Source organism: Lissotriton helveticus, chromosome 5_1, assembly GCF_964261635.1.
Source record: "Lissotriton helveticus chromosome 5_1, aLisHel1.1, whole genome shotgun sequence".
NCBI classification, from domain to species: Eukaryota; Metazoa; Chordata; class Amphibia; order Caudata; family Salamandridae; genus Lissotriton; species Lissotriton helveticus.
In genome coordinates, this window is record NC_136065.1 from 2,003,813,722 (window position 1) to 2,003,838,808 (window position 25,087).

The 25,087-nt window shown below is 43.1% G+C and overlaps 1 protein-coding gene across 1 annotated transcript in view; it reads left to right on the forward strand.

Annotated features, from left to right (window-relative positions):
• Positions 1-25,087, forward strand: part of LOC144753943 (E3 ubiquitin-protein ligase TRIM39-like) — a 244,063-nt gene that overhangs the window by 86,230 nt on the left and 132,746 nt on the right. The window contains exon 5 of the mRNA XM_078641470.1: positions 22,713-22,858. Coding sequence (XP_078497596.1) covers positions 22,713-22,858 — 146 coding nt within the window. The remainder of the gene's footprint in view (positions 1-22,712; positions 22,859-25,087) is intronic.

Consider the following 25,087-nt stretch of genomic DNA (forward strand, 5'->3'; position numbering starts at 1 on the left):
ACCAAATCATCAGAAATGCTTATCAGTTTGTATCCTGGTACCCATGCTTGTCTCATCACTCTTCCCATTAGGATCTCATGGGGACTCAGGCCTTTATTTCGGTCTGGAATACTTCGGATTCCCATCAGAACAAGAGGTAAAGCCTCTATCCAGTTCATGCCAGTAGATTCACACATCTTCCCTAATCTTGATTTGATAGTGCCATTTACTTGTTCCACCACTCCAGAAGCCTCTGGACGGTATGCACAGTGCAGCTTTTGGGTAATCTTGAATGCTTTACAGAGCTGGTCAATTACTTCATTCTGGAAATGCCCACCTCTATCTGATTCAATTGTGACTGGAACCCCGTACCTAGGTATTAGTTCTCGCAGTAACAACTTGGCTACAGTGATGGCGTCATTCTTTTTGGCTGGGTAAGCTTCCACCCATTTTGAAAACAGGCAGACAATGACAAGGACATATCTCATTCCTTTACAAAGGGGCAACTGAATGAAGTCAATCTGCAATCTTACAAAGGGACCTCCTGTCTTCATAATTTTACCCATTTCAACTACTGTTCTCTTTCCAGCATTGAACTGCTGACATGTCAAGCACCTCTGGCAGAGTGACTCTGCTACCTTCCTGAACTTCGTGCTGTACCATGTCTGTTGGAAAATACGTATCATGGCATCCCTACCAATGTGTGTTTCTCCATGTATCAGTCGCCATAGAAGCAAGTAGGCGTCTAGGCAACACAGGCATACTGTCAGGGCCCACAATGATACCATCCTCGCTTCTCTGTCGACAACCTAGCTTTCTCCATTTTTCCTTTTCTTTTGGTGTTGTAGGCACATCCTCAAACACCATAAGTTGGCAGCTGTTTCCATATCCCCCCAGTTTGATATTAACAGACATTCGATGTCTGGCACAATGTTGGGCTACTCGGTCAGCATAGTTATTCCCTACTGTCACATGATCAGTGCCAGATTTGTGAGCAGCACACTTGACCACTGCCAATTCTTTTGGTAACTGGATTGCGTCCAGTAATTCTTGTACAACTTTTCCATTTCTGATAGGAGTACCTGAAGAAGTCAGAAACTCCCTCTGCAGCCACAACTGGCCGAAGTCATGCACAACCCCATAACCGTACTGACTGTCAGTATATACGGTTACTCTTTTATTTTTCCCAATTTTACAGGCTCTTGCCAATGCAACCAATTCAGCTACTTGTGCAGACTATACTCCAAATAGACAGGATGCTTCTATAGTGCGTGATACCGTGACTACAGCATAAGCAGCACTTAGGCCTACAAGTTCATGTCTCAGACATGAGCCATCTGCAAACAGCTCGTAATCTTCTACAGGCAGGGGCATCTCCTTGATATCTGGGCGTGGTTTAGTACTGAACTCAGTCAGGTCAATGCAGTCATGCTCGACCTCTCCCTTTGCTCTGCAATCAGTGACTCAGGTAACAATGTTGCTGGATTCAATATGTTACACCGAGTAATGACTACATTTGCAGCACCTACTAGGATCCTTTCATACTTAGTCAGCCGACTAGGTGTGAGATACTGGGTCTTCATTCTGGTCAGTAGGATTACAACTGCATGTGGAACATACACAGTTACAGGATGTCCCATAACAATGGACTCGCTTTGCTCAAGACTCGTGCAAGTTGCAGCTACTGCTTTTAGACATCCGGGTAATCCAGCAGCCACTGGATCCAAGGTAGCAGAGAAGTATGCTACTGGACGTCTAGTCAAACCATGCTCTTGAGTTAGGACTGACAGTGCACAATTATCTTGTGCGTCACAGAATAGTGCAAATTCTTTAGAATAATCAGGCATTCCTAAAGCAGGGGCTGTACACAGACATTCTCGTAATTTAGTTAATGCTGTCAAGCTTTCCTCATCCCATTCTACTGGGTCCTTTGCTCCCTTTTTTGTCATTTTTATCAACGGTTTGGCTAGGACTGCAAATCCCACAATCCATTGCCTGCAGTAACCTACCACTCCAAGGAACATTCTGACTTCTTTCTGAGTATTGGGTAACTGCATGTTTCGAATTATTCTGATTCTTTCTGAAGTAACTTTTCTGATACCTTTCTCTATCTGGTGCCCCAGATATTTTACTGACTTGGTACAGAACTGCAGTTTGTCAGGTGATACTTTGTGTCCTCCTTCACCTAAGTGATTTAGTAGGGCAATGGTGTCAACAACACAGTCTTTCTGACTCTTAGACGCCACCAAGAGGTCGTCTATATATTGCACCAAAACTGAGTTTCCAGGTAAAACTAAAGATTCAAGGCACTTTTTCAGAATCTGATTAAAAATTGAGGGGCTTTCTGTGTACCCCTGAGGGACGCGATTCCAAATGAACACGTGACTGTCGAATGCAAATGAGAAAAGAAATTTGCTATCTGGATGCAATGGGATCGAAAAGAATGCGTGACATAGGTCAATCACAGTGAACCATTCAGCATCCCAGGGAATTTGATACAGGATCACTGCTGGGTTTGGAACAATAGGACAGCAAGGAACAACGATTTTGCTTACCTTTCTCAGGTCCTGTACTACCCTGTACTTGCCACTAGGTTTCTTGATTCCAATTATGGGTGAATTACATGGGCTACTCATCACTTCTTGTATTATGTTGGCTTCTAGCAATCTTTTTATTTCAATGGCAACTCCTGCTCTCACTTCTGCACTCATTTTGTACGGTTTTGTATTGGGGTAAACTGCATTTTCTTTCATGGCTATTTTGATTGGGTCAACGTTTGCCATCAAGCCTACATCCTTTCCAGTAAAGTCCCATACTTCTGGTTTCACTGTCTGTTGGAGTTCTTCAGGTAAGTCTTGTATAGTCAAGGGTTTAATTTCTGAGTCAGGTCTGATTAACATTAATTTGTATATTCAATCTTCGTCTGGGGTTTGAATTTCGATGCCCTTTGGTGTGCAAAAGATGGTACAGTTCATTTTACACAACAAATCACGTCCCAGTAAGTTTACTGGACTGGTATCACAAACTACAAATCTATGCATTTCTTTGAAGTTCCCTATTGTAATCTCCATGGGCTCAGTAACTGAGGTACTAATCAATTGATTAGATACACCCACGACTTGGATTGCTTCTCCCGAGAGGGGTAGGTTTGGAACGTCTGCTGTTCTCACAGTAGAACGGGTAGCACCAGTGTCCAACAGAAAGGTGACATCACTGCCTTCAACCTTTCCTTCAATGTATGGCCCTGACTGGTCTACCCGCAAGGAGGCGCCAAGTACGCACTCCTCGTCCTCCCCTCTCAGGCCCCGTCAGTATTGGTCGTCACAGACGAAAGTATCATTCAATAAAAATTGCGAAGTTGCTGCATTTCTATCCTCCTGTCCTCCCCAGATTTCTATGTCTTCACTTTGCAGTGTCTTCCCTTTATAATTCGGTTTAGGAGCACGAGGTAACTGACTCGCTTTTACCTGTTGCTGGGTCTTTCTTGGTCTTTCATTCTGCGTCTGTGGATTTAAATCAGTGTTTTGGGGGTTATTGTTTTGAGCATATGGACACTCGTCTTTCCAGTGCCCTATTTCTCCGCACAGGTGACAGGGGAACTTCTTTTTGGCTTCCTCTCGACTCATTTTCATTTTGGGCTTCCCTCCTCCCCCAGAACCTTGATTTTGGGAATTCTTATTCATTTTATCCAATTGCTTTTCCTGCTGTTCCGCTAGTTTTACTTGTGCCCACATGACCTTTTCTTTCAGAGCCTTTCGCTTATCAGCCATCTCGTCTTCACAGTACTTTGCGTACCGTAAGACCTCATCAATCTTCTTTGACTACCAACAGATTTTATTGTCTTTGATCCACTGGCAAATTTCAGGTCTCAACCCGTTTACAAACCTGTAAATGAAGTGGGTCATATCCTTCATCTCGATGTTATCTATTCCGCTATATGTTTTAAACACCTGTAGCAATCTTTCATAAAAGGAATGCACAGTCTCATCCCTTTCCTGCATAGTTCTATCTATTTTGGTCCAATCAGTTTCCTTTGCAGGCACCTTTTTCTTCAGGTGTAACATTACCTGATCGTATTTTCTCATTACCTCATCAGAAGGAGCTCCTGTAGCAGGGTCCCTCGTGTATTCCTTATTAGGCCAATCTACGGCAATCTTACACTCAGTCCATAAATCTACGGGAACCACTATGTCCAAAAACCCATCCAGGTCTTTCCATAGGCATTTTTGCACTTTTACAAACCTTTCAACCTGTCTGTACCACTCCACGGGCTTTTCTCGCAATTTTTGAAAGTCATTGGTAAAGGACACAATATCCTGTCTGGACCATGGAACGTGCACATACTTCCCACCTGGCACCTCTCGCATAGGGTATAACTGTTCTGGCTTGTCTGCTTCCTTTAAATTAAACTCAGAAGTTGTCTGTTTGGATCTAACCTCTTCTTTTTTCTTTGCCCACCTGGCTTTCCACTTTTCTAAGTCTCCCCATTTTTGCAACACGTACAGCAATTCCTTGATCTGTGCCTTCTTTCCTGACACATTCATATTCTCTAGATCCTTGTCTGAGAATTCTGCTCTGTAGGGTTTTTGCAAGGGCTTTGATTTTCCAATATCTATTCCCATACTAGCTGCAGTATCTGTCAATTTTTCATGGAACACTCTGGTATCACGAGTAAGTCTCTTACAGATAAATAGAAGCTCTTCCTCAGAATAGTTATTTAATCTGTCTAACCCCACATTTCCTGCCATTAATTCTTCTATTTCTATTCCCAGCTTGTAGATGTCTAAGGGTTTTGACTGAGGAGTTTGTCTCTAATTCTCGACTCCATCTCTCAATTTCTTCAGGAGTCACTAAGGATACACTCTTGGTACCTGAAGTCGATTCCATTTGAATCTCTCTCGTATTGAAAGGATTATGTCTCTTCTGCAAACTCTTTCCTGTGTCCCTTATTGGCAAATCCATTAAAGAGACCTCAGATTCACATTCACTCGTCTGATCATCTACGATTAAGGGCTCTTTTCTTGTCTGTACTACAGTTGGGGTAATGATCGGAGTCTTTGGACTTCCCTGGTTATTCCCATACAAAGGAGCCACTGGTCCAATAGTCACTGGGATCGTCAATGCTTCAGGACTTGTATTTAACTGGGAAATTTTCTGAATTATTTCGGTTCTTTGTTGGGCTAGAGCCTCTCGCTCTCTTTCCTGCATTATTCTTTCCAGGCTTATTTCAGGTACTATTTGCGGAGTTAATGTTGGGGCAGTTGGATGTGTGATACTTGGTCCTTCACCATAATTAGGTTTCGGGAACAGGCTTCCTGTGTTTAAGGATCTCGGTTCTTCTTCATAAGGGGTTTTTGGACAAAAGTCCCTTTCACCTGAATATCTTGATTCTCCACTAAATGGTGGTCTTAGACAGGTGTCTCTGGACCTATGGGTCCTAGGCCCTCGTTATAGGAAGGTATCTGACAGCTGTCTCTTGCGTTTACAGATCTATTCCCTTCCTGACACGGGGGTCGTTGGGAAGTATCCCCTACACTAGACGATCTGGGTCCTTCATTATAAGGAGGCGGATTTTTCATGAATAAGTCCTCCAAATAATCGTCATCTGATTCCCCACTAGTTACCCAGTGTTTGGTCTTTTCTGTCTTTTTCTCTCCCACTGAACCACCCATTGCCATCATTGGATATAGTCCTTCGACTATCATATTCTGTCTCCATTGCTTCATCTTTTTATCTCGGGTTTCTTGTTTCAGTTTCAGATAAAATTTTGTTAACCCTTTGTCTAATCCGGGCTTGTCTCTCTCAAAAGCCTCGATTTCCCATTCCTCTAATGCTTCATACTGCGTTAATCTAGGTCTGGGATGTAAATCATTCATTCGGGTTCTCATATTAAATAGAATCCTGCCATTAAATGTACCCTCTAACGGAAAGGCCAAAATTCCGTCATCTTTCGTGTATTCCACCCAATTTTCCAACCATACACATGAGTGGTACCCTTTATCAAACATCATAAAAGATGCGGGAGTATTAGGTGGCGGAATGACAACACCTTCTCTAGTTTTAATAGGTTTGTCCTTTTTGAAAAAATTCTTCACTTTGTTTACAAGGGACAATTTTCTCTTATTTCCGTACATCATGCTGGTGTTATGCCCTTTCCACTGATCGTTTTCAAACCCTAAATGTCGTGGATCAGGTCTAGTCACTGGTCTATACGTGTGCCACATACGATTTCTGCGAGCGACTTTGTTTACAAATCACTCCCAATCCAAATGCGTCTTTTATTTTCGTGCAACCAATCAAGTGCACGGTTGCAAATAATTCGACCAATGGGTGCGCGGCCTTTTCGCGAGACAGGTTCTCACGCTTCGGCACTCACCCCTCCTTTACAATGTCAGCTCCGCTACACACCCGCTGTTTCGACCAATACCAGCGCGGCACAGAGTGACGTCAGAGCAGCTCCGCAACTGACTCCCTCCCTCACAAGGTAACGGAAACTTAATTTCTCTCTTAAAGTGCAAGTGCTTTTAGTTATTTAACAACGAAAACACATTCGCCACTGTACTAGAGTGTCTAGAAAGAAAAGATACGTTTTACTGCAAGTAAACCTCTTCTGTCTACTTTTCACACACTACGGATAGATCTTTTCCGCCTACCCTTCACTCAAGCATTAGGGAACCTGCTACTTCTTTGACTCATCCACTTCTTTTCGGGATATATACTAAGTCTAAAGTTTCACTAGCGAACCCCTTTGCTGTCACCCAAGCTCAGATGAACCTGCTACTCCTCCCGTGTGACCCTTACTAGGTTATGCCACAATAGAAGTTTTGCCAGCGAACTCTTTGCTATCATTTATTCAAGCATACGTTCAGAAAACCCTAATTAGTGCTTCCAGTTCTGCCTAACCTGCACCAATTTTCCTCTAGCCAGTGACCTCAAAGCGAAGTGGATTCTCTTCACCACTCGCTATTCAATTCCCCGGGGATTCCAGACAAACATTAAACAATCACTAACGAATGGGTTAATACATTTATCAATATAATAGTAAGAAAAACAATTTAAAACATTTCATAATTTTCAAAGCAAAAACATTTCACGTGATCGATCAATTATTATCAACAATATGTTCACAATTTTAGCAGCAAAAAAAAACTTTATAGCAGCATCCGACCTACCTAGCTACCTTAACTAGTCCTATCTTACTTTAACTAGTCCCTAACCATAGCTCTGCTACCAGAAAATTACTGATCGAGCGCGCAGGTCACCCAACCAACAATTTCACCATATGTGTATCGGGCCCATAAACTTCAATTTATCTTATACATTAATCAGGTGACCTTACACTCTACTACCAGTAACCCTAGTTCCTTCCTATTTATTCCTACTGTACCCGACTTACCAATCCACCGTTACGGGTACCTAATGACCTCAATGGATCAGGGAGCTAGCTGTGAAGAAAAATGCTAACAAAATACCAAAATATATTTCTTTTATATTTTCATTAAATGACCACAGACTACTGGGAAGTTTTAAAGATTTTATCTAAATTTCAGATTCGGAAAGCATCAAGCTTACAACCAAAAGGCAATCAATAATCAAAATAATGAAGAGCACATATCCATGAAAGAAGTAAATTAAACTAATCATTTATGAATCTATGAACAGGGAAAAACAGCTAAATTCAGAAAACCCGGAGTTAGCCTATGACTGGGAATAACTAGACTCAGGAAAGTATTTTAGAACATACTATAATATCACAAGTGAGAACCTATACTTTGGATCAAATGAAGATGTAAAAAGACTTTGAACTTTGAATCACGAGAATTTTAAAATAACATATACCTATAGGAGGGGAAGAAGTGGAACAAATACTAGAATATTAGAACCATCATCGAGTCAGTTTAACGGTAAAGAATGAAACGCATCTATATTTTATAAGTGATATCGAGCAAAGGTACTTCAAGGAAGGGGAAAAAATAGGAACATGCTAGATAACATCAATATCATATGAGCTCTTCATTCAGTAGTTTGCGTAAAGCATGGAAAATCAACATATGCAAAGGTATGTCTTTATTAAAGCAAAAGACAGGAAAAATAGAAGGTGCAGTATAGAGTTTTCAGCACTATATTTACCTAGAATGGTGTGAAGACCAACCCTGGCCACGGATCAGTTAAAGACAGGAAAAACCCCAAAGAAGGACAGTCATCAATGGGACAGCAGGTGCAGAATGGACACCCCAGGACAGGACAGGAAACCCAGATTAGGATCAGGACAGGACCACCAAGGCACGACCAGCACCCGCAGTTTGGACGAAATGCCTGCGTTCCTCCCTCTCTGCAGCTAACAGTCAGAACCCCGATTGGGTTAGCGAATTCCCCAGCAAAGTGCTCCGCCAGCACTTAGGGTTTCTTAGCAAGAACCCCTTGAGTCTATGGAAATTATGGACAGAGTGCTCCGCAGGTATCAGTCACCTATTGAGTGCGTTGGGTCAGTGACAGGTCAGCTATTCGGACAAGTCGGACAATTTCTCTAGCTAAACCTAGGCTAGTTATACTGTTTTAGGGGTCAGTGTACCACCCCCCCAAATGTTGCAAGTGTCAGAATCCCCAATTTCGATTGGTCCCCAAGTAGGATAGGTAAACACACCAATCACGTTTGACTTCTACAAGCCGGTATTTACATTTCTGGGACCGCCTATTGAATTTGGGGTTCCTATGGCATGCTCTACAGAACACAATGGAAAATAATACAAATGTAACTATTGCAGGACATTTTAGCTTCTTCGGCTGGGTGAAGGTGCATCTTCCCAGGCACATTTTGGCCGCGACCTCTGGTTGGCAGTCATTCAATGCCACCGGCAGGAGACAGTCATGCGCAGTACGGTAATTCAATATGGATTCACGCGTGTCTCGCAGACCCTCAAGAACGCGGTACATGAAAAGTAAGCGAAAACAAATTAAAACACAGAAAATAAATGAATACACTGTATACCATGAATAGCTACTCTATACCCCTTTACTTAAAAATATACTATGGCGTTAGAGTTTAGTGCAACAGACAATGACATGAAAACATCAGCGCAAGCTTCACCATGTGAGGACATACAGCAGCCATTTTAAAGCCAATGCGCAAGCGCAAAGATTCCCACCAGAACTGCAAGTACGTCACGTAAGTGTGACTAACGCATGCGCAGAAGGAAACCCCGCCAAGCAGCGGCCATTTTTAGTTACGAGCGTTATAGAGTTAGTAAACACATAGGCAAGCGTCACTAGGACACCCCAATGTCAAAAATAAAGGAAAATTAGTAAGACAAACATATGAGGTTACTTGATTAATATTAATCGAGGGTCATGAATTCAAGCAAGGCGCGTAATATGCGAATCCTTGCTCCATCAATACAGTATACTTACATTTTTAAACACTGATACGTCAGGTTTATACTTGTTCCGATATGCCAGCTTGTTTCCTGGCTCAAAGGATAACTATACAATTCCCCAATTGCCCCTACCCTTCCTCTTCCCTTCCTCATATTAACTGCAACTCTTCAGCGTCACTTCCCTTTTTAGGTCTCGCTGAGCCAGCACATGCGCTGCGATGCGAGACTTTTAATGTGTGGCTCCAGAAAATGCTACCACACGCTTTTGCTTGTGGCGGCCTAGAGCTTGTGGTTACGCGCCAGGCGCGCACTACCGAGCACAGGCGCCATCTCGTCTGCGATCACTTTTGCCGCCGCGCGGCCGCCTCACTTTCACACCATTTGCTTGTTTTACTTTTAGCCGCTTGTTTTCTCTATCGGCTGCCCTCTATCCCTCTCGATAACTCTTTCTCTTGGTCCTTTCCAATCCTCGTTCTCTCTTTCTGTGTCTCTCTTTCTCCTTCTGTTCTCTCGTCACTTTCGCACCATTTGCTTGTTTTACTTTTAGCCGCTTGTTCTCTCTATCAGCTGCCCTCTTTCGCTCTCGATAACTCTTTCTCTTGGTCCTTTCAAATCCTCGTGCTCTCTCTTTCTGTGTCTCTCTTTCTCCTTCTGTTCTCTCGCTGACTCTCTCTGCCTTGCTCCCCTAGCTCTCCCGTTCTCTCTGGCTCTTTCTCAGACTCTCGTCCCTCTATCAGTCTTGCTTCTTCCCTCGCTCCCTCTTCTCTGTCACTCTATCTGCTCCCTCCTGCAGGTCCCGCCTTTTAGCTCGCTGTGTGCATTCATTCGGTGAAGACGAGCAAGGCGTGCTCTGGAGTGTGCTGGGAGTTGAGGGAGTGACTGGGTTTGCTCTTACCGACGGATTCTTCCTTTAGTGGCGGTTTAGAATGAAAAGCATTTCTTAGCTGTTGGTAGAGGCCTCCACCTTGTTATCATGACTTACCCTTCAGTGCGAAGGCAGTCTGCAGTACAAAGATGGCTTAGAGGGGGCTTCTGAAGCAGCAGCAGCGTGTCCTGAAGGGTTGCATGATTTTACATCGCACGTCTTCACCATGTATCATTTACCATGTCCTGCCTTTACCAGGCAGTGCCTTTACCACGTATATCCCTTTGCCACACGCGGCTTTCCCACGCGAGGTGTATTGTAAGTCAAGTCAGTCTGTCAATTCATCTTTATTCCATCTTAAAAGCATGGCTTGGACGGCAGGCCTGATGGCTGTCTGTTCCTGCCGATGCTCCGAAACGGAGACCCGCGAGACGTATAACTAAACCTGTAACCAGCTGAACTGAGAAAAGGAGAGAAGTTTCAAGCATCGGAAGCCTTGCTCCACCCAATGAGCCCTGAGGCAAGAGGCGAGGCGCCATGAGTGGGTAGCAAGGAACACCGAAAACAAACGCGGTGGAGAGGAGCCCCGGATTCGCCGATCAAAGAAAAGCAAGACATAAGCAGCATGCTTGAAATGATACTAAAGAAACTGGCAGAAGTACATGATCTGGCAAAGACCACAAAACTCACCACGGACACAATACAAATCAAAATTGCGGCGGTAAGAGCGGACCTAAACGCAGTAAATATTAGGTTGACTAAGGCAGAGCAGAGGATCAGTGAAGTGGAAGATAACTCAAACAAAGTGAGCAGAGAGGTGATGATGATAAAATAAGCTACTGGTGACCTACTAAGGCAGTCAGCTGAGTTGGAGGACCGAAGCCGCAGGGGGAATATCAGCATCTTAGGGATCCCAGAGGGTGCCGAGGAAACTGCAGAATCATGCGCTGCCTTCCTAGAGGACCTAATCCCTAAGATCATCAACCTAAAATTCCACCGCCAATTTGAAATAGACAAGGCTTTCAGAGTCCCGGCCTTCAAGAACCCAGCATCCAACTTTGCCTGTCCCATCATATGCAAACCACTGAGGTCTCAGCATGCAGAGGACATTTTCAACTATGCTAGGAAAAACCATTAGATAACCTGGAAAGGCCACATAATCATCCTCACCCAGGACTATTTTAAACCCACGGTGGAGGACAGGAAAGGCTTCCTGGCCATCCATCAAAGGCTCAAACATGCAGTTCTCCTTTGTAGGCCCCGCAAAATTCAAAATAATGGACAGGGGACAAAACCACTTCTTTACGGAACCGAAGGAGCTGACGCGATTTCTGAATGGCACAAAGGCCCAGGGCATGGACGTCTATCAACAAGCCTCGGCAAAGAGAAGCCCTTCTTCAGACCCTCCAAGCGGGGAGGACAATGGTGACAGTGGCCAGTAAACCTTGCATGACCTAGATACACTACCTCACAGGTACCATCTACCTCAGAGAGCCAACACACCTACCTCACGATGCCCAGCAAGCCTGGGTAACAGAGATTTTTTACAATTGGAATATCGATCGCAGGCCACAAGAGTACAATCTTCGGACTGAAGGAACTTTTGACCTTTTTTTTTTTTAACCTCAGAACTTCTAGAGAATAGTAACATAGATGACCAGGTCTCCGGGAGGCGGAACGGCGATCCTCTCGTCGCACCTCCTACAAGCAAGTGGGGGGGGAGAGGGAGGGTAGGAGAGGAGGGAGTAGGGGGCTCTCTAGAATGTTCTTTCTATCTTGCTCTTTTCCTACCTTTACTATATTTCAAGACTTCTCTGTCTCACCCCAAGCACAACTGTGACCACACTCCAGAGTATGCACACACTCCTTAGAGCACAATGCTGACCAAGACCCACCAGTAGGACACCCCGTACATGGAGGCACATACAAGCCCGAGAGCAAGTGAGGTCCACCCAGAGGGAAATCGCTAAGCTTACCAAGGTCTGAACCACCCCATCAAGCGTAGGAAGATAATAAGATACTTGGAAAGAACAAAACGTGACATAGTCCTTTTACAGGAAACTAAACTTGACGCAGAGGATATAAAGCTCATCAGATCCAACTGGATAGCCGACACAGTCTGCTCACCGGCAGTCAAAAAGAAACGCGGGGTGGCAACGCTAGTCACCAAAAAATCTAAGATCAGGATAGAATCACACTCCCTGGACAAAGAGGGCAGACTCTTAATTACCAACATGTCAAGGGGGGAAGAAAGGTACCACATAGTGAACATATACGACCCCAACACAGACAACTCAATCTTCTGGGAGGAGGTATTGGAGGCGCTAGACAAGCTACCTCAAGACAAGCTCAAATTCAAATTCAAATTCAAAAAAGCTTTATTTCGATATACAGAGTAATATCATAAAAGCATACATTATTAAGAACAAATATAAGTCGCAAAGTGCAAGTATAATTCCATTATGGGTACACCATACATTTTAAAAACAGGGGTATTATCAGGAAGTGACAAGTGCATTTAAAAAACAAAAGATAAAAATAAAACAGTCATTAAAATATAATGGGTTTAAAAAACTCTAAGATACATAAAAACATATGATATGTTACATCGAGTTCCTAAACTTAACCAAAAGTTTCAGAAATTTAGCTAGAGTGTGGGCCACTTCCATATTTTCTAGCCGTTGTAGTCTAAGAAAAGCATTTCTACAAGACCGGAGGACCCACTCCTTAAGAATTGGTTTAAGTAGGATCTTTCTTGGAACCTCGTAAAATTTACAGAATAAAATACAATGCATATTAGTTTGAGGGGCGAGATCATCACAGGGGCAAGGCAGTAAATCTCTCGACCAGTCATTACATGCTGGGAAAGTAGTTAGACAATAAAAAGATCCCAATCTAAACCTTGTGAGAAGCATTCTAGCATAACAGTAAAGGTCACTTGCAAGGTATAATTGCAGTCCCTGTTCTATAGTAATTTGCTGATAAGCTAACACAGATTTTTTCAGTTTTTCCGCGGACCATCTTTTATGCGCTAGATGGTCCATTACCAGATTACGCAGGACTTTCCTCGGCATCGTTTCCATACTAAGTGGATTCTTAAAAAAATCGGGGTGGCCAATCTCGGTCAGCATTGCTTCCACAAATGACAGCCATTTAACTTGCTTTATACCATCAAGGTTTAGGCAATCAGATATTATATTACGATTAAAGGCTGTCTCTGGAGGTAGCCACAGCTTGTGCCATAGCAAGATAGGCTCAGTCATTATAATATCGGAGATATAGGGGAGACCCAGTTCTATATGTACAAAATAACTAGCTGTAGATTTGGGGACACCCAAGAGGTATCTGAGGAAACAGTTTTCGGATTGTTGAATTAAAATTGAGGTATCAATCCCCCAGATACCGGAGCTATAAGTGGCCGTGGATACACATTTAGCCTTGTATATTACAATCAACTCCTTGACGGGTCTACCCCCAATTTTAGCCGCAAAATTCTGCAAAGCTCCAATCGCCCTAGAAAATGCAAATTTTTTAGCTGTAATTGCTGTGTGCCAAGAGCACTTCCTGTAAAAAGAAATCCCAAGGTAGGAGAATTGATCTGTAGTCTCTATCCTTTTACCCTCGATAAAAATGGGACTAGGTACTTTCTTTGTTCCATGTCGACAGGACGTGGAAAAGGTTTTTGATATATTAACCTTAAGTCCCTTTTCCCTCATAAAAAAGTAAAGTTTGAGACAGCCCTCTGTAGGCCCAGCCTGGTTTGCTAAATAATAGCAGCGTCGTCCGCATACAAAAGGATGGGGACGGGGTGGCCCTGGACTGAAGGGTAATCCATATTGAAAAGTTTTAAGGTGATCGCCAATAGAATTAATATAGAGGGAGAAGAGTAGGGGCGCTAAGATGCACCCCTGTCTCACCCCCCTCTTGATGGAGAATCTAGAGGAGCACTCCCCTCGTTGTCCAAACACCCTCGCCCCAGCATCCCTGTATAATTCCTTGATAAAATTAAGGATTGAAGGTTCCATACCCAGGTCCACAAGTGTGGACCATAACTGGTCATGGTCAACACAATCGAAGGCTGAACTCAAATCAATAAAAGTAATAAAAAGGTTCCCTTTCTTAGCTTGGGTATACTTAGAGATTAAAAAGTACAAATGTAGGCTCTGCTCAACCGTTCCCATACCAGCGCGAAAGCCATACTGAAAAATCGATAAAATGTTGGCATCCTCAGTCCATTGTTGCACACGTTTTTAAAATAATACGGCCAGCTACCTTCATTAAGGCGTGAAGCAGGGAAATCGGACGATAGCAAGATGGATCATGCCTGTCCCCCTTTTTAAATATAGGAGCAACTATCGCTTCTGACCCCGTTGCGATAAGTCCATGGGTGTTAGCACAATTCATCACAATGGTTAATAATGGGGCCCAGAAATTAAGTTCTGCTTTAAAAACATCAATAGGTATCGCATCCGGGCCCGGTGCCTTGCCTGAAGGACTCTCCCTTATGGCCAAAAAGACCACCTCACAAGTAAAAACAATATCCAATGGGAGGGTTCCCAGGCAGGATCCGGTGTTGTCGCAAGATGTAGTAAGAGCCGAGTGAGATAAATGGGTGGAGAGTGAATTACCATACAAACTTTGGAAATGGGCCACCCAGATATCCCCATTAATAGCTATATCTATCGGCTCAGAATTTTTATCCCGGACAAAAGGGGCGTTTACAGCCTTCCAAAAGGCAGCTGGATCCCTATTTTTGGAGGAAGAAATTTATGCTTGCCAAGCCTCATGTTTCAGGGTTTTCTCCCTAATCTTAATTGCACAGCGATACTGATGTCTGGCCTGACCGACTTCGCGTGGGGATCTAGGCTTGGCATGTAAGGCCTTTTTTAGGGATTTTAATGCAGATGTGCAGTTCTTATCAAACCACCCTTTGGGTTTGTGTGGGCCTGGCTTGAACTGACGGAAGAGTAGGTGTTTTAACGATGCTTGTATCCTTGAAAAAGAATCCAAGATTTTTAAACGGTCTTCTGATGGAGATAAACAAATGTCAATCTCTTCCTTTCTTGCCATAAATAATTTATCAGGAAGCCCCTCGGGATCAACCTTATCCCATTTAAGGGTGTAACCGTTGGTGCGCCCAACGGAAATGGGTTGTTGATAGGTGGGGCAGTTATCCCTAGATACCTGCTTATGTAAGGGCTTATTAATAGTAAATGCAATTGCATAATGGTCGCCGTAAATATCATCTAAAGTTTTCCATGATGACAGTAAATGAGCATGTGATTTGGCAAAGAGTGTAAAATCTAACACAGTGTTAGAACCCCTCCCATGAAACGTTGGCTGAAAAGGTACGGAAGGTGAGCATAGATCGTTAATATATGACAAATTGAAATAAAAGAAAAAGTTATTTAAAATGTCCCCTGTTTTAGAATGAGTAAAATGATTCGGAGTATCATCCAAAAGGGAGCCAAGGCCACAAATTCCCTTCGGGCCATGCTGGCAAATATTGCAATTAAAATCACCCAGCCAAGCAAGGACACGCCTTCAGATTCTTTTAGGGTGATAATTGTGTGGCTCAATTCATCTATAATTCATGATAAATTTTCTAAGGCCACATTATTATAGAAATGTATTAAAATCAGATTAAGTGAGTAACCCCAAGCTCAGAATCGTAGTGGGAGACCTGAACATCCCCTTAGACCACACCCTGGACAGACAGTCAACGACCCCATATCATAGCACGCGCTCACACACAACACTCCAAAACATCTGCATAAGGTTCAACCTCAAAGACTCATGGAGATTGCAACACCCCAACACAAGAGACTATACCTTCTATTCCTTCCCTCACAACTCCTACACCAGAATTGACTACATATTGATTTCATGGACCTACTCACACCTAATAGAACACTCAGACATAGCCCATAGACTAGTATCAGACAACTTGGCCATTAGTCTAAAACTAAGCGGGCACCACAATGACGACCCCCTAGAAGGTGGCGCTTTAACAAGGAAACCACCCTTAACCCAGAGCACAGAAAGTAAATAGAGTTGTCCATAAAAGAATACATAAGCCACAACGATATCCCGGACACCAGCACAGAGGCCCTATGGGAGGCCTTGAAGGTGACAATCAGGGGCAAACTAATAGGTATCAAGGCGAGAATAAATAAGAAGACGAATATACGTATAGACCAACTAGAAGCGGAGATTAAAAAAAACTAGAACTAGAACAATCACAAGACCCAAAGAACGGAACTCTCCTTAACGCTCTCACAAAACATAAATATGAGTACAATAAAATCCTGAGTGAAAGGGCGGGGTTCTGGTTCAACAAATTCAAAGCACGCAGTCTGTGTGAGGCTAACAAAGCAGGGAAACTACTCGCATCGTACCTGAAGCACAAACGCAATCAGGGGACGATTGCATCAATAACAGACACTAGGAACAAAACTCACACGAGTCACAAAGACATACTCAACACTTTCCTAGAGTTCTACGCTGACTACAACTCAGACCAAAGCTTTAACCAGGTAGAATGCACCAGATACCTTGCAAGCTTAAATCTCCCCAAACTCGTCCCCTCAGAGGCAGCAACGCTAGGGCAGAACATCACTGACCCCTAAATTGAGAGAGCCATCTTCTCCCTTAAAAGGAATAAGGGTCCGGTCCTTTCTCCCTTCTATCACTCGCCTAAGAGTATACCGGACCTCGGCAAGTGTTTTATATGATTGTTTTGTACCACCTGTAAAATCCCAATAAAATGTTTATTAAAAAAAAAAGCACAAGATAAAATATTACAATAAAAGATACATTAGGTCATTATCACAATGTATTGTCTCAGTGCAATACAATAAATAAGAATATTAAAACCATAATAATTAATCAAACATAGATCATGTAAAACCTGCTTAAGCAATTAAATGCCCCATTACGTCCCCTCCATTGTTTTTCTACTGTGAATGGTTGGCTTAAGAAAGTAACAAACAATAAGACACATTTCTGGACTATCCAACATTTGAAGATAGGTTAGTGCAGCCCTACATTTCCAAAAGGCTAATTTAACCAGTATCGGTTTAAGGAATGACTGAAAAAAACGCCAGTAAAAGCCACAGAAAAACATAAAATGTAGCGGACTGTTCCGCCATGCCCTTACAAGCGCATAGTTGCAGCTTCTCGTGGACATATAACAGAGACCGAACAGCTAGGTTCGCACTTTTTGATGCATCCTTAGTGGAGGCTGATAATAACATACCCAAATCATTAATATACAGGATAAAAAGCAATGGTGCTAACACGCACCCTTGGCTCACGCCACTGGCTAGAGGGAAAGAATCAGACAGTTCTCCTGATTTGCCGTATTGTACCTTAGCAGTCAGATTTCTGAGTAAATGATTCAGAAAATTAACCAATGCACTGTCTACCCCCATTTTGATTAACATCAACAATAGTTTAGTTTTTTTGACGTTCTCAAAAGCGGTAGAAAGATCGATAAAGGCTAGGTGCAGTGGGCAGCGCCTGGCGACAGTGTATTTACTTACTATCATATATAGGTTCAGACACTGATCCACTGTACTCCGCACAGGTCAAAAACCATATTTATGTACGGATAAAATGTTGTTGTCTATGGCTCATGCCTGCCAGCGCTTAAAAGTGACCCTCCCCAATATCTTTTTTTAGAACTATCCACCAAAGATATGGGCCTATAGCATTTGGGTAAACCGCTATCACCTTTCTTAACAAGCATTGGCACAGCCAACAGGTCTCGCCTTTGGGACCTTATAAGTGGTTAACCATGCAACAGTTAATGTTGTTGCACCAAGGATATTGTGCTGCATACCTAACTACTTATAAGGTCCGAAAAGCGAGACCTATTGGCTATGCCAATGCTTGTTATGTCCTATACCCATTTAGTTCTTGGTGTTCTCTATTTTGACTCCTTAATGTCTAATTAGTTACAGTGCGTCATTGTCCGTCTTGTGAGGGATTGGTATAGGGCATGTTATTGCTGGTGTTTGTAGGTCCTTTACATCTGCCAGTAAATCGTCCTCCAGTTTCTCATCACATCTTACTCTCTTCATTCTTACCGCCTCCGGCGCTGCCCATTAGCCCATATCTTTCAACCATGACTCAATATTCAGGGGAGTAGTACCCATCCATGATATAGCAATTTGTCGTTCGGCTAATGCCAACCCAAGGATTACAACTTTTCTACTCAATTTCTTTTTCTTTGGAGTAAAAAGGTGACCCAGTAACACCTCCCGTATACCTTTGGGCACGGACCATCCCACCACTTCCTTTATTTTTTCTAATATCGAAGTCCAACACTGAGACAGCCTCGGGCATGTCCATACCATATGTATAAAATCGGAGTCAGCAACTCCACATCTGGGGCGTCTATCTGATCTTGTCAGAAAGATCCTACTACGTATTCTTGGGGAGAGATATGCCTGGTGTACAAAGTTATACTGGACTAGCTTAAACCTAACAATAAAATGTATAGCTTTGACCCCTTAGTGTACTTTAATCCAGTCTTTTTTAGACAGGGGCTCCCCAAGTGTCTTCTCCCATCTAGCCTGAACTGGTAGGGGTGTAACTGTCAAATCCTCTCGCAACGCCCTATTTAAGTGCGTAATGAAGTGTCTCCCCTGTGCCATATATAGTATAACCTGCAACTTCTGATTTCCGCAGGTTTTTCTGGGGCGGAAGTCCAGATCTCTCTTGCGACTTGATTTATCTTCCCATATTGAAGGAATTGACCTGTCCCCAGCTGAAAGATTGACGCTGCATCTGGATGGAGAGCCAGTTAAGTTGTTGGAGGAGCGGCGTGAAGAGTGCGCAGCGTGGAAGGTTGTGTACTAGTCTGGCGGCGGCGTTTTGGATGGTTTGTAGCTTGTGCCACCGGTGTGTGGAGATGCCATAGTAGAGGGTGTTGCTGTAGTGCAGTATGCGTGTGGTAAGGGCCTGGGTGTCAATCTTTCTGTTGTCAGGAGGAAGCTATTTGATGTTTATTTCTTTTGAGCATGAGAAGAATGTGAAAGCAGGCGGAGGTGACGGGCTGGATCTGATGTCTCATGGTAAGTCTGATGTCCAAGATGATACCCATGTTTCTGGTGTGGTCGGAGTGCATGGGGTCAAGGCCTAGTCCTATGGCTGCATCTCATTTCTTTTGTTTGACAGTATAGATTCCCAGTCGGATACTTCCCTTTGTGAGATCCCTCTGTTTATTCCATTGACCTAGCTGAATTCCTTGACCGTTCCTTTACAATCAGAAGTCATATAATCCTTATTCATCTCGCATCACAACCAACATCCACACTTATCTTGCAGAGAAACTCCTCGTCTCTGGGTGTTCTCTGCACACCTGCAGCAGGACACCATCAGACTACAGATTAAAGACAAGGCAGCAAGCATATTCAATTCAATTCAATTAACTTTATTTCGATAAAAGGTATCATAAAAGTTCATAGGAAGTACAATAAAATACAGTCATAAAAATATTTATAAAACCATTATATACATAAGTACTACACTAGATACAGGTATTACATATGTCTTGGTTAATCGAATTAATCACAATATAGAATATAAAAAATGAGTTTTTTGTTAAAATTTTAAAAACTTTAAAGTTTTAAAAAAGCACTATGTAAACATTTCCTATAGACATAATCGGTACCAGGTGTGATCAGTAATCTTGTTACAGTTCATATATTTTCTCCCGCTTTTTTCCTCATGAAATACACTGCAAGCAGATACCTACTAATGCCAAATACAAGAACCTGACGCGTATCTGTTAATAGGATTCTTTCTGCATCGCTGCACCTCCACACTCCTAGATTTATACAAAGAGGTTTAATCCACTTTATCCTTTGAGCCTTGTAGGCAGGACAGAAGAACAGAACATGCGTAATGTCCTCCCTCCCACCTCCATTACACATGGTGCATTTATCATCACTGTTTTTGTTCCACCTTGCAACACAACTTTTTAACAAGAGTATTCTATACCTAAATTTAAGGTATAGGGTTTTAGCTAGTGGAGGGTTCACTTCATTCTGGAAGGATTCATAGTGAACAACAGAAATTCTCTGGTTAGGGAGCCATTTGATATATCATTAGTTCTGTGTTCGTTCATATAGACCCAAAAGATAGCTTTTAATGTCCTTCTCGAGTTAGGGGTTAATGCATTTGGGCTATTTAAAAAATGTGACAGTCCTACCCTCTCAAACCATACTCTTATGTGTGTGAACCATGTGATACAGTTAGAGATATCCAGATCTTTTAACTCCTCTAACTCTGCTCTATAATGAAGGAGTGCCGGTGTGGTCCATAACCGTACCCAGAACATTAGTGGTCTAAGTATTGCGTGGTGATCAGTGCGCCTCATCTTGAGGTCTAACATCATCGGGATTGTGGGGGTACGCACAGGTATCTTTAGGAGAGAGCATATTCCATAAATGCACCCAGGATCTGGAACAACATCTCTGTGCGCCTATGCCTCATGGACTTTATTCTAGTCTTTGACCAAGTATAGTGTTAAGCTGCTTCTTGGATAGGATTGTGCTATAGATCTACCAAATATACATACACTAGCAGCCCGTCCCGACGTTGTCCGGGTATGAATTGCTGCCGGCCAGTAGTATATTGTTTTGTAGGATTTTCTTTTGATAGCATTTCTTATATGTGACCGGCCTGTGAAACGCTCCGATTCACAGTGCACTGCTGATGCACTTAAGAGTCCACGTTCAGTAGTGTGTGAACTCGAGTTTCCTTACTTTATTTTTCCTTGCAATATTATATAGCGCGAATGACAACATGGCATGAGCACAATTTGCATTACAGAAGAACACATTCATTTGTGGTAGGCACGGGGAGACAAAGCGATGTGCCTGGAATAACAGAATGTTGAGCTGATGCCGATATTCGAACATAGCTCCCCAGCTCTAAAGTTCGCAATTCTAGAAGTTGTGGCGGGAGGTGTGTCTAAAAGTGTATGTCGGTGCTGGCCATCAATGAGAGAGACCTGTGCATTATTCAAATGAGTGGTGAAAAAATATGAGTATGTTGCTGGAGATGTGGGCCGCCGTGCCACCAATGTACTTACCTGGGGGAGGGTAAACACCCATTATTCCGCAACTTTCTTTCCGCATACCATCACTCCGCATATGCCATTATAACGCATGGCATTACATTTTATATGCTTTTACCACGCATACATTTACAACGAAATTCGTTGTAAATGCATGAATGGTAAAAGCATGTTTTTTTAAAATGTTTGGATAAGGTAAGTATGGGTATAGGGGTATATGTTTTGGGGTACTGAGGTATATGTTTTGGGGTGTTTGGGTATTTTAAGGGTTCAGATATAGTTTTGGGTTATGGGTACAGGGGTAGTTTTAGGGTTCAGGGGTAGGTTTGGGTTTTGGGGTACAGGGGTATTTTAAGGGTTCAGGGCTAAGTTTGGGTTTTGAGGTACAGGGGTATTTTTAGGGTTCAGAGCTAGGTTTGGGTTTTGGGGTACAGGGGTATTTTTAGGGTTCAGGGCTAGGTTTGGGTTTTGGGGTACAGGGGTATTTTAGGGTTCAGGGGTAAATTTGGGTTTTGGGGTACAGGGTTATCTTTAGGGTTCAGGGCTAGGTTTGGGGTACAGGGGTATTAAGGGTTCAGGGCTAGGTTTGGGTTTTGGGGTACAGGGGTATTTTAGGGTTCAGGGGTGGTTTTGCGGTTCAGTGGTATTTTTAGGGTTCAGGGCTAGGTTTGGGTTTTGGGGTACAGGGGTATTTTTAGGGTTCAGGGGTGGGTTTGGGTTTTGAGGTACAGTGGTATTTATAGGGTTCAGGGCTAGGTTTGGGTTTTGGGTACAGGGGAATTTTTAGGGTTTAGGGATAGGTTTGTGTTTTGGGTACAGGGTATATTTATAGGGTTAAGATGGGTTAGTGTTTAAGGGTGTTAGGGTATTTTAAGGAGTAAGGGTGGGTTATGATTATGGGGTGCAGGGGTATTTAAAGGGAGCAGGGTGGGATTAGCACAGGATATGAGACATGGCATGAAGGGCGGAACGTACCACACGCCCCCAGCGTTTGTCACGCCCCCAGCACAAGCCCACAGCACAACGCAGACACGCCCACAAGGGACTACTTTGCTGGCACGGTTCTTTTACCTTTTAAATGTATATGGTAGGCGTCTGCATAGCCTATGTCCTTCTGCTGCAACTGCCCTTTCCAACGCTGTATTGGGTGTTGTGATTGGTGCTGTGGTTCCTGAGATTACCCGCCTCTAAGGTTTGGGCTCTCTCTTTATTTTATTAGTATAGATACATCTCTTTTCGTGTGTCTTGGTATTCCATTCTTAATTTCCCTTAATAAATGCTCCCTATCCTATCCCTACCTTTTTAAAAATTTCTTCATATTTATCTGACTCAATGCATAGTTCTTCTACCCGTACCCTTTCAGCAGAGGGGAATTTCATAGCATCTCCACTTGTCTCTTTCCAAGGTATGAAAATATGAAAGCTCAGCAAACTGATGTCTATACCTTAATAGAGAACAAAGAGGAGATGGACGAGGAGGAAGAGGAAGATATGGAGGAGGAGGCGGAAGAGGAAGGGGAGGACCTACAGAAGAAGATAATTGAATCATTGGGTGAGAAACCACAAACCTTTCAATAGTGTTACCTATAAAGAATGCCCAATAAATTGTAGTTCAGTTTATTTCACGTTTATTCGGACCATTGGTCCACAAACAATACATCTCATCAATAAAAATCTAAAAAAAACATCCATTGACATGCATAAATACATCCTAAAAACAGATTCAATCTAAAAACCCACTATTACCTAAATTACGGGAAACTAGCTAAAAATCATTAAAAAGATATACAACTGCCTTCACTTTTTGCATACATTTCCCCATGGTCACGGCAATATCTAAATAGGCCATTTCGGTCATCAATGTCACAGCCTGGGTCCTTGTTTTAATCTCATATTTCATGAATATTGGTTTTAAAAACATAATACGTAAGTCCAGGAACTTCAGGCAATCAACTAGAATATGCGGCAGATCACATTGGGTGCCCAAGGAGCAAGTGCAGCCTCCCGTCTTGTTTATCATAGCGTGCTTTACCAGATTGTTCATATAACAAGGATTTACCCCAATTCTTACCCTCAAAACCTCCTTTCGTAATTGACAATCCGGTAGCTTATCAATATAAGGGAAGCATTGGTCATTTTTCCATGCAGCAGCCATAAAACAAATCGATATTTTATTTGCAAGGTAGTTTTGGTCCTGTGCATTGGATATTTCCTTCCCCATCAACCTGAGTTTTAAACTGTAAATGCCAATATTTATCATCTCGCAAATATATTTAGTTGGGAAATGTGTTGTTACTAAGGGGCTTAAATCCCAACTTATAAAGGAGCTTTAATGCTGGTAATAAAACTAATGCAGTAATTAAAGACAACTTTATAAAACAGGCATGCATCTTTGAATATTTGTAAAATACCTATATATTTATTTACCCAATGTTATGTACTTTGGAGCAGCAGCATCATAAGGAAAAGAGGCAGAGTGGACCTGCCGTGATTTGAATAGTGTCCTTTTCAATATAGACAATTCAGTGACTGAAGTAAGTGTCTCTGTTGTCATCTTAAGGCAAATCATATTTAATTGACAGGAATCTAATATAGAACGTAATATTAGTCATACAAAGGGTGCATAAGTCACCCTATACTACAGTAGGGGCTTCTTGAGTAGGTGGATGAGGCTACACCTCCGCACCTAGGGGCCTATTATGATTGCGGGTTTTCCGCATCCTCCGGGCCGGCGAAGCCACCGCCGGCCCGGAGGATGCGGAAAAACCGTAGCGGACCCACCAAAGACCCACCGCCACATTAGGATGGCTGGTGGGTCCTGGTTTCCGTCCGCAGCTTTTCCGCCGCAGTTGGCTTACAACCGCGGCGGAAAAGCTCTAATATGGTGGCGGTGTCTCTCAGACACCGTCCGCCATATTAGGAAGGGCTTTAAATAATGCTTTTCCGCGGCGGGTTTTCCGCCGTGGAAAAGCATGTGTAACTTCACTGCGGGGGCCCGTTGCGGGCCCCCTAGGTGAAGGGGGGTGGGGGGGTGCACATGGGGGGTACCTATGGTACCCCCCTGCATTTGTATGCAGAAATCAGCAGGCACCGCACGGTGCCTGCCGCTTTCTGCATACAAATGCAATGTATGCATTTTTACCATTGCGGCGGATGCAGCTTGAAGCCGCACCCGCCGCAATGGTAAAAATAGAGGATGTGACCGCCAGGGTGGCGGTCACATCCTAATTGCACAGGAGGGAACTCCGCAGGCAATGCGGAGGTTCCCTCCTGCTCTATGGTGGCGGACGGACTCAGGTCCGTCCGCCATCATAATCGGCCCCCTAATTTGCTACCCGGTTATCGTGTTTTCGTGAATGTAACTCTGACAGTAAGCATATGAAGGTAATGATGACTGCCTTTCTGAGTCTCGCTCGTAGTAAGGGCTGGGCATCAATGCACACCCTTTAGGTATAGGAGTGATGCAATGACATCAGGCTTATATTGTGCAGCCCTTCCCATTCACATCAGTAAGAAATCTAGGCTACAAATCTTATTTTAATCTGTCTTTCGAACCGCAGGTTAGAGCTGTTTCCTCTAATTGTTTCCATATGTTGGAATCTCTCAGGAAGAGGCTCCATCTGGTATCTGAGGACAATCGCAAGACCATCATCCATGCCTTGGTTACTTCCAAGATTGACAATGCAAACAGTTAGTATCTGGCTGTACCGGCTTACTTGCTGCATCGTCTGCAGATGGTTCAAAATATGTCAGCACGTCTGATTTTGAAGATTGATTCCCG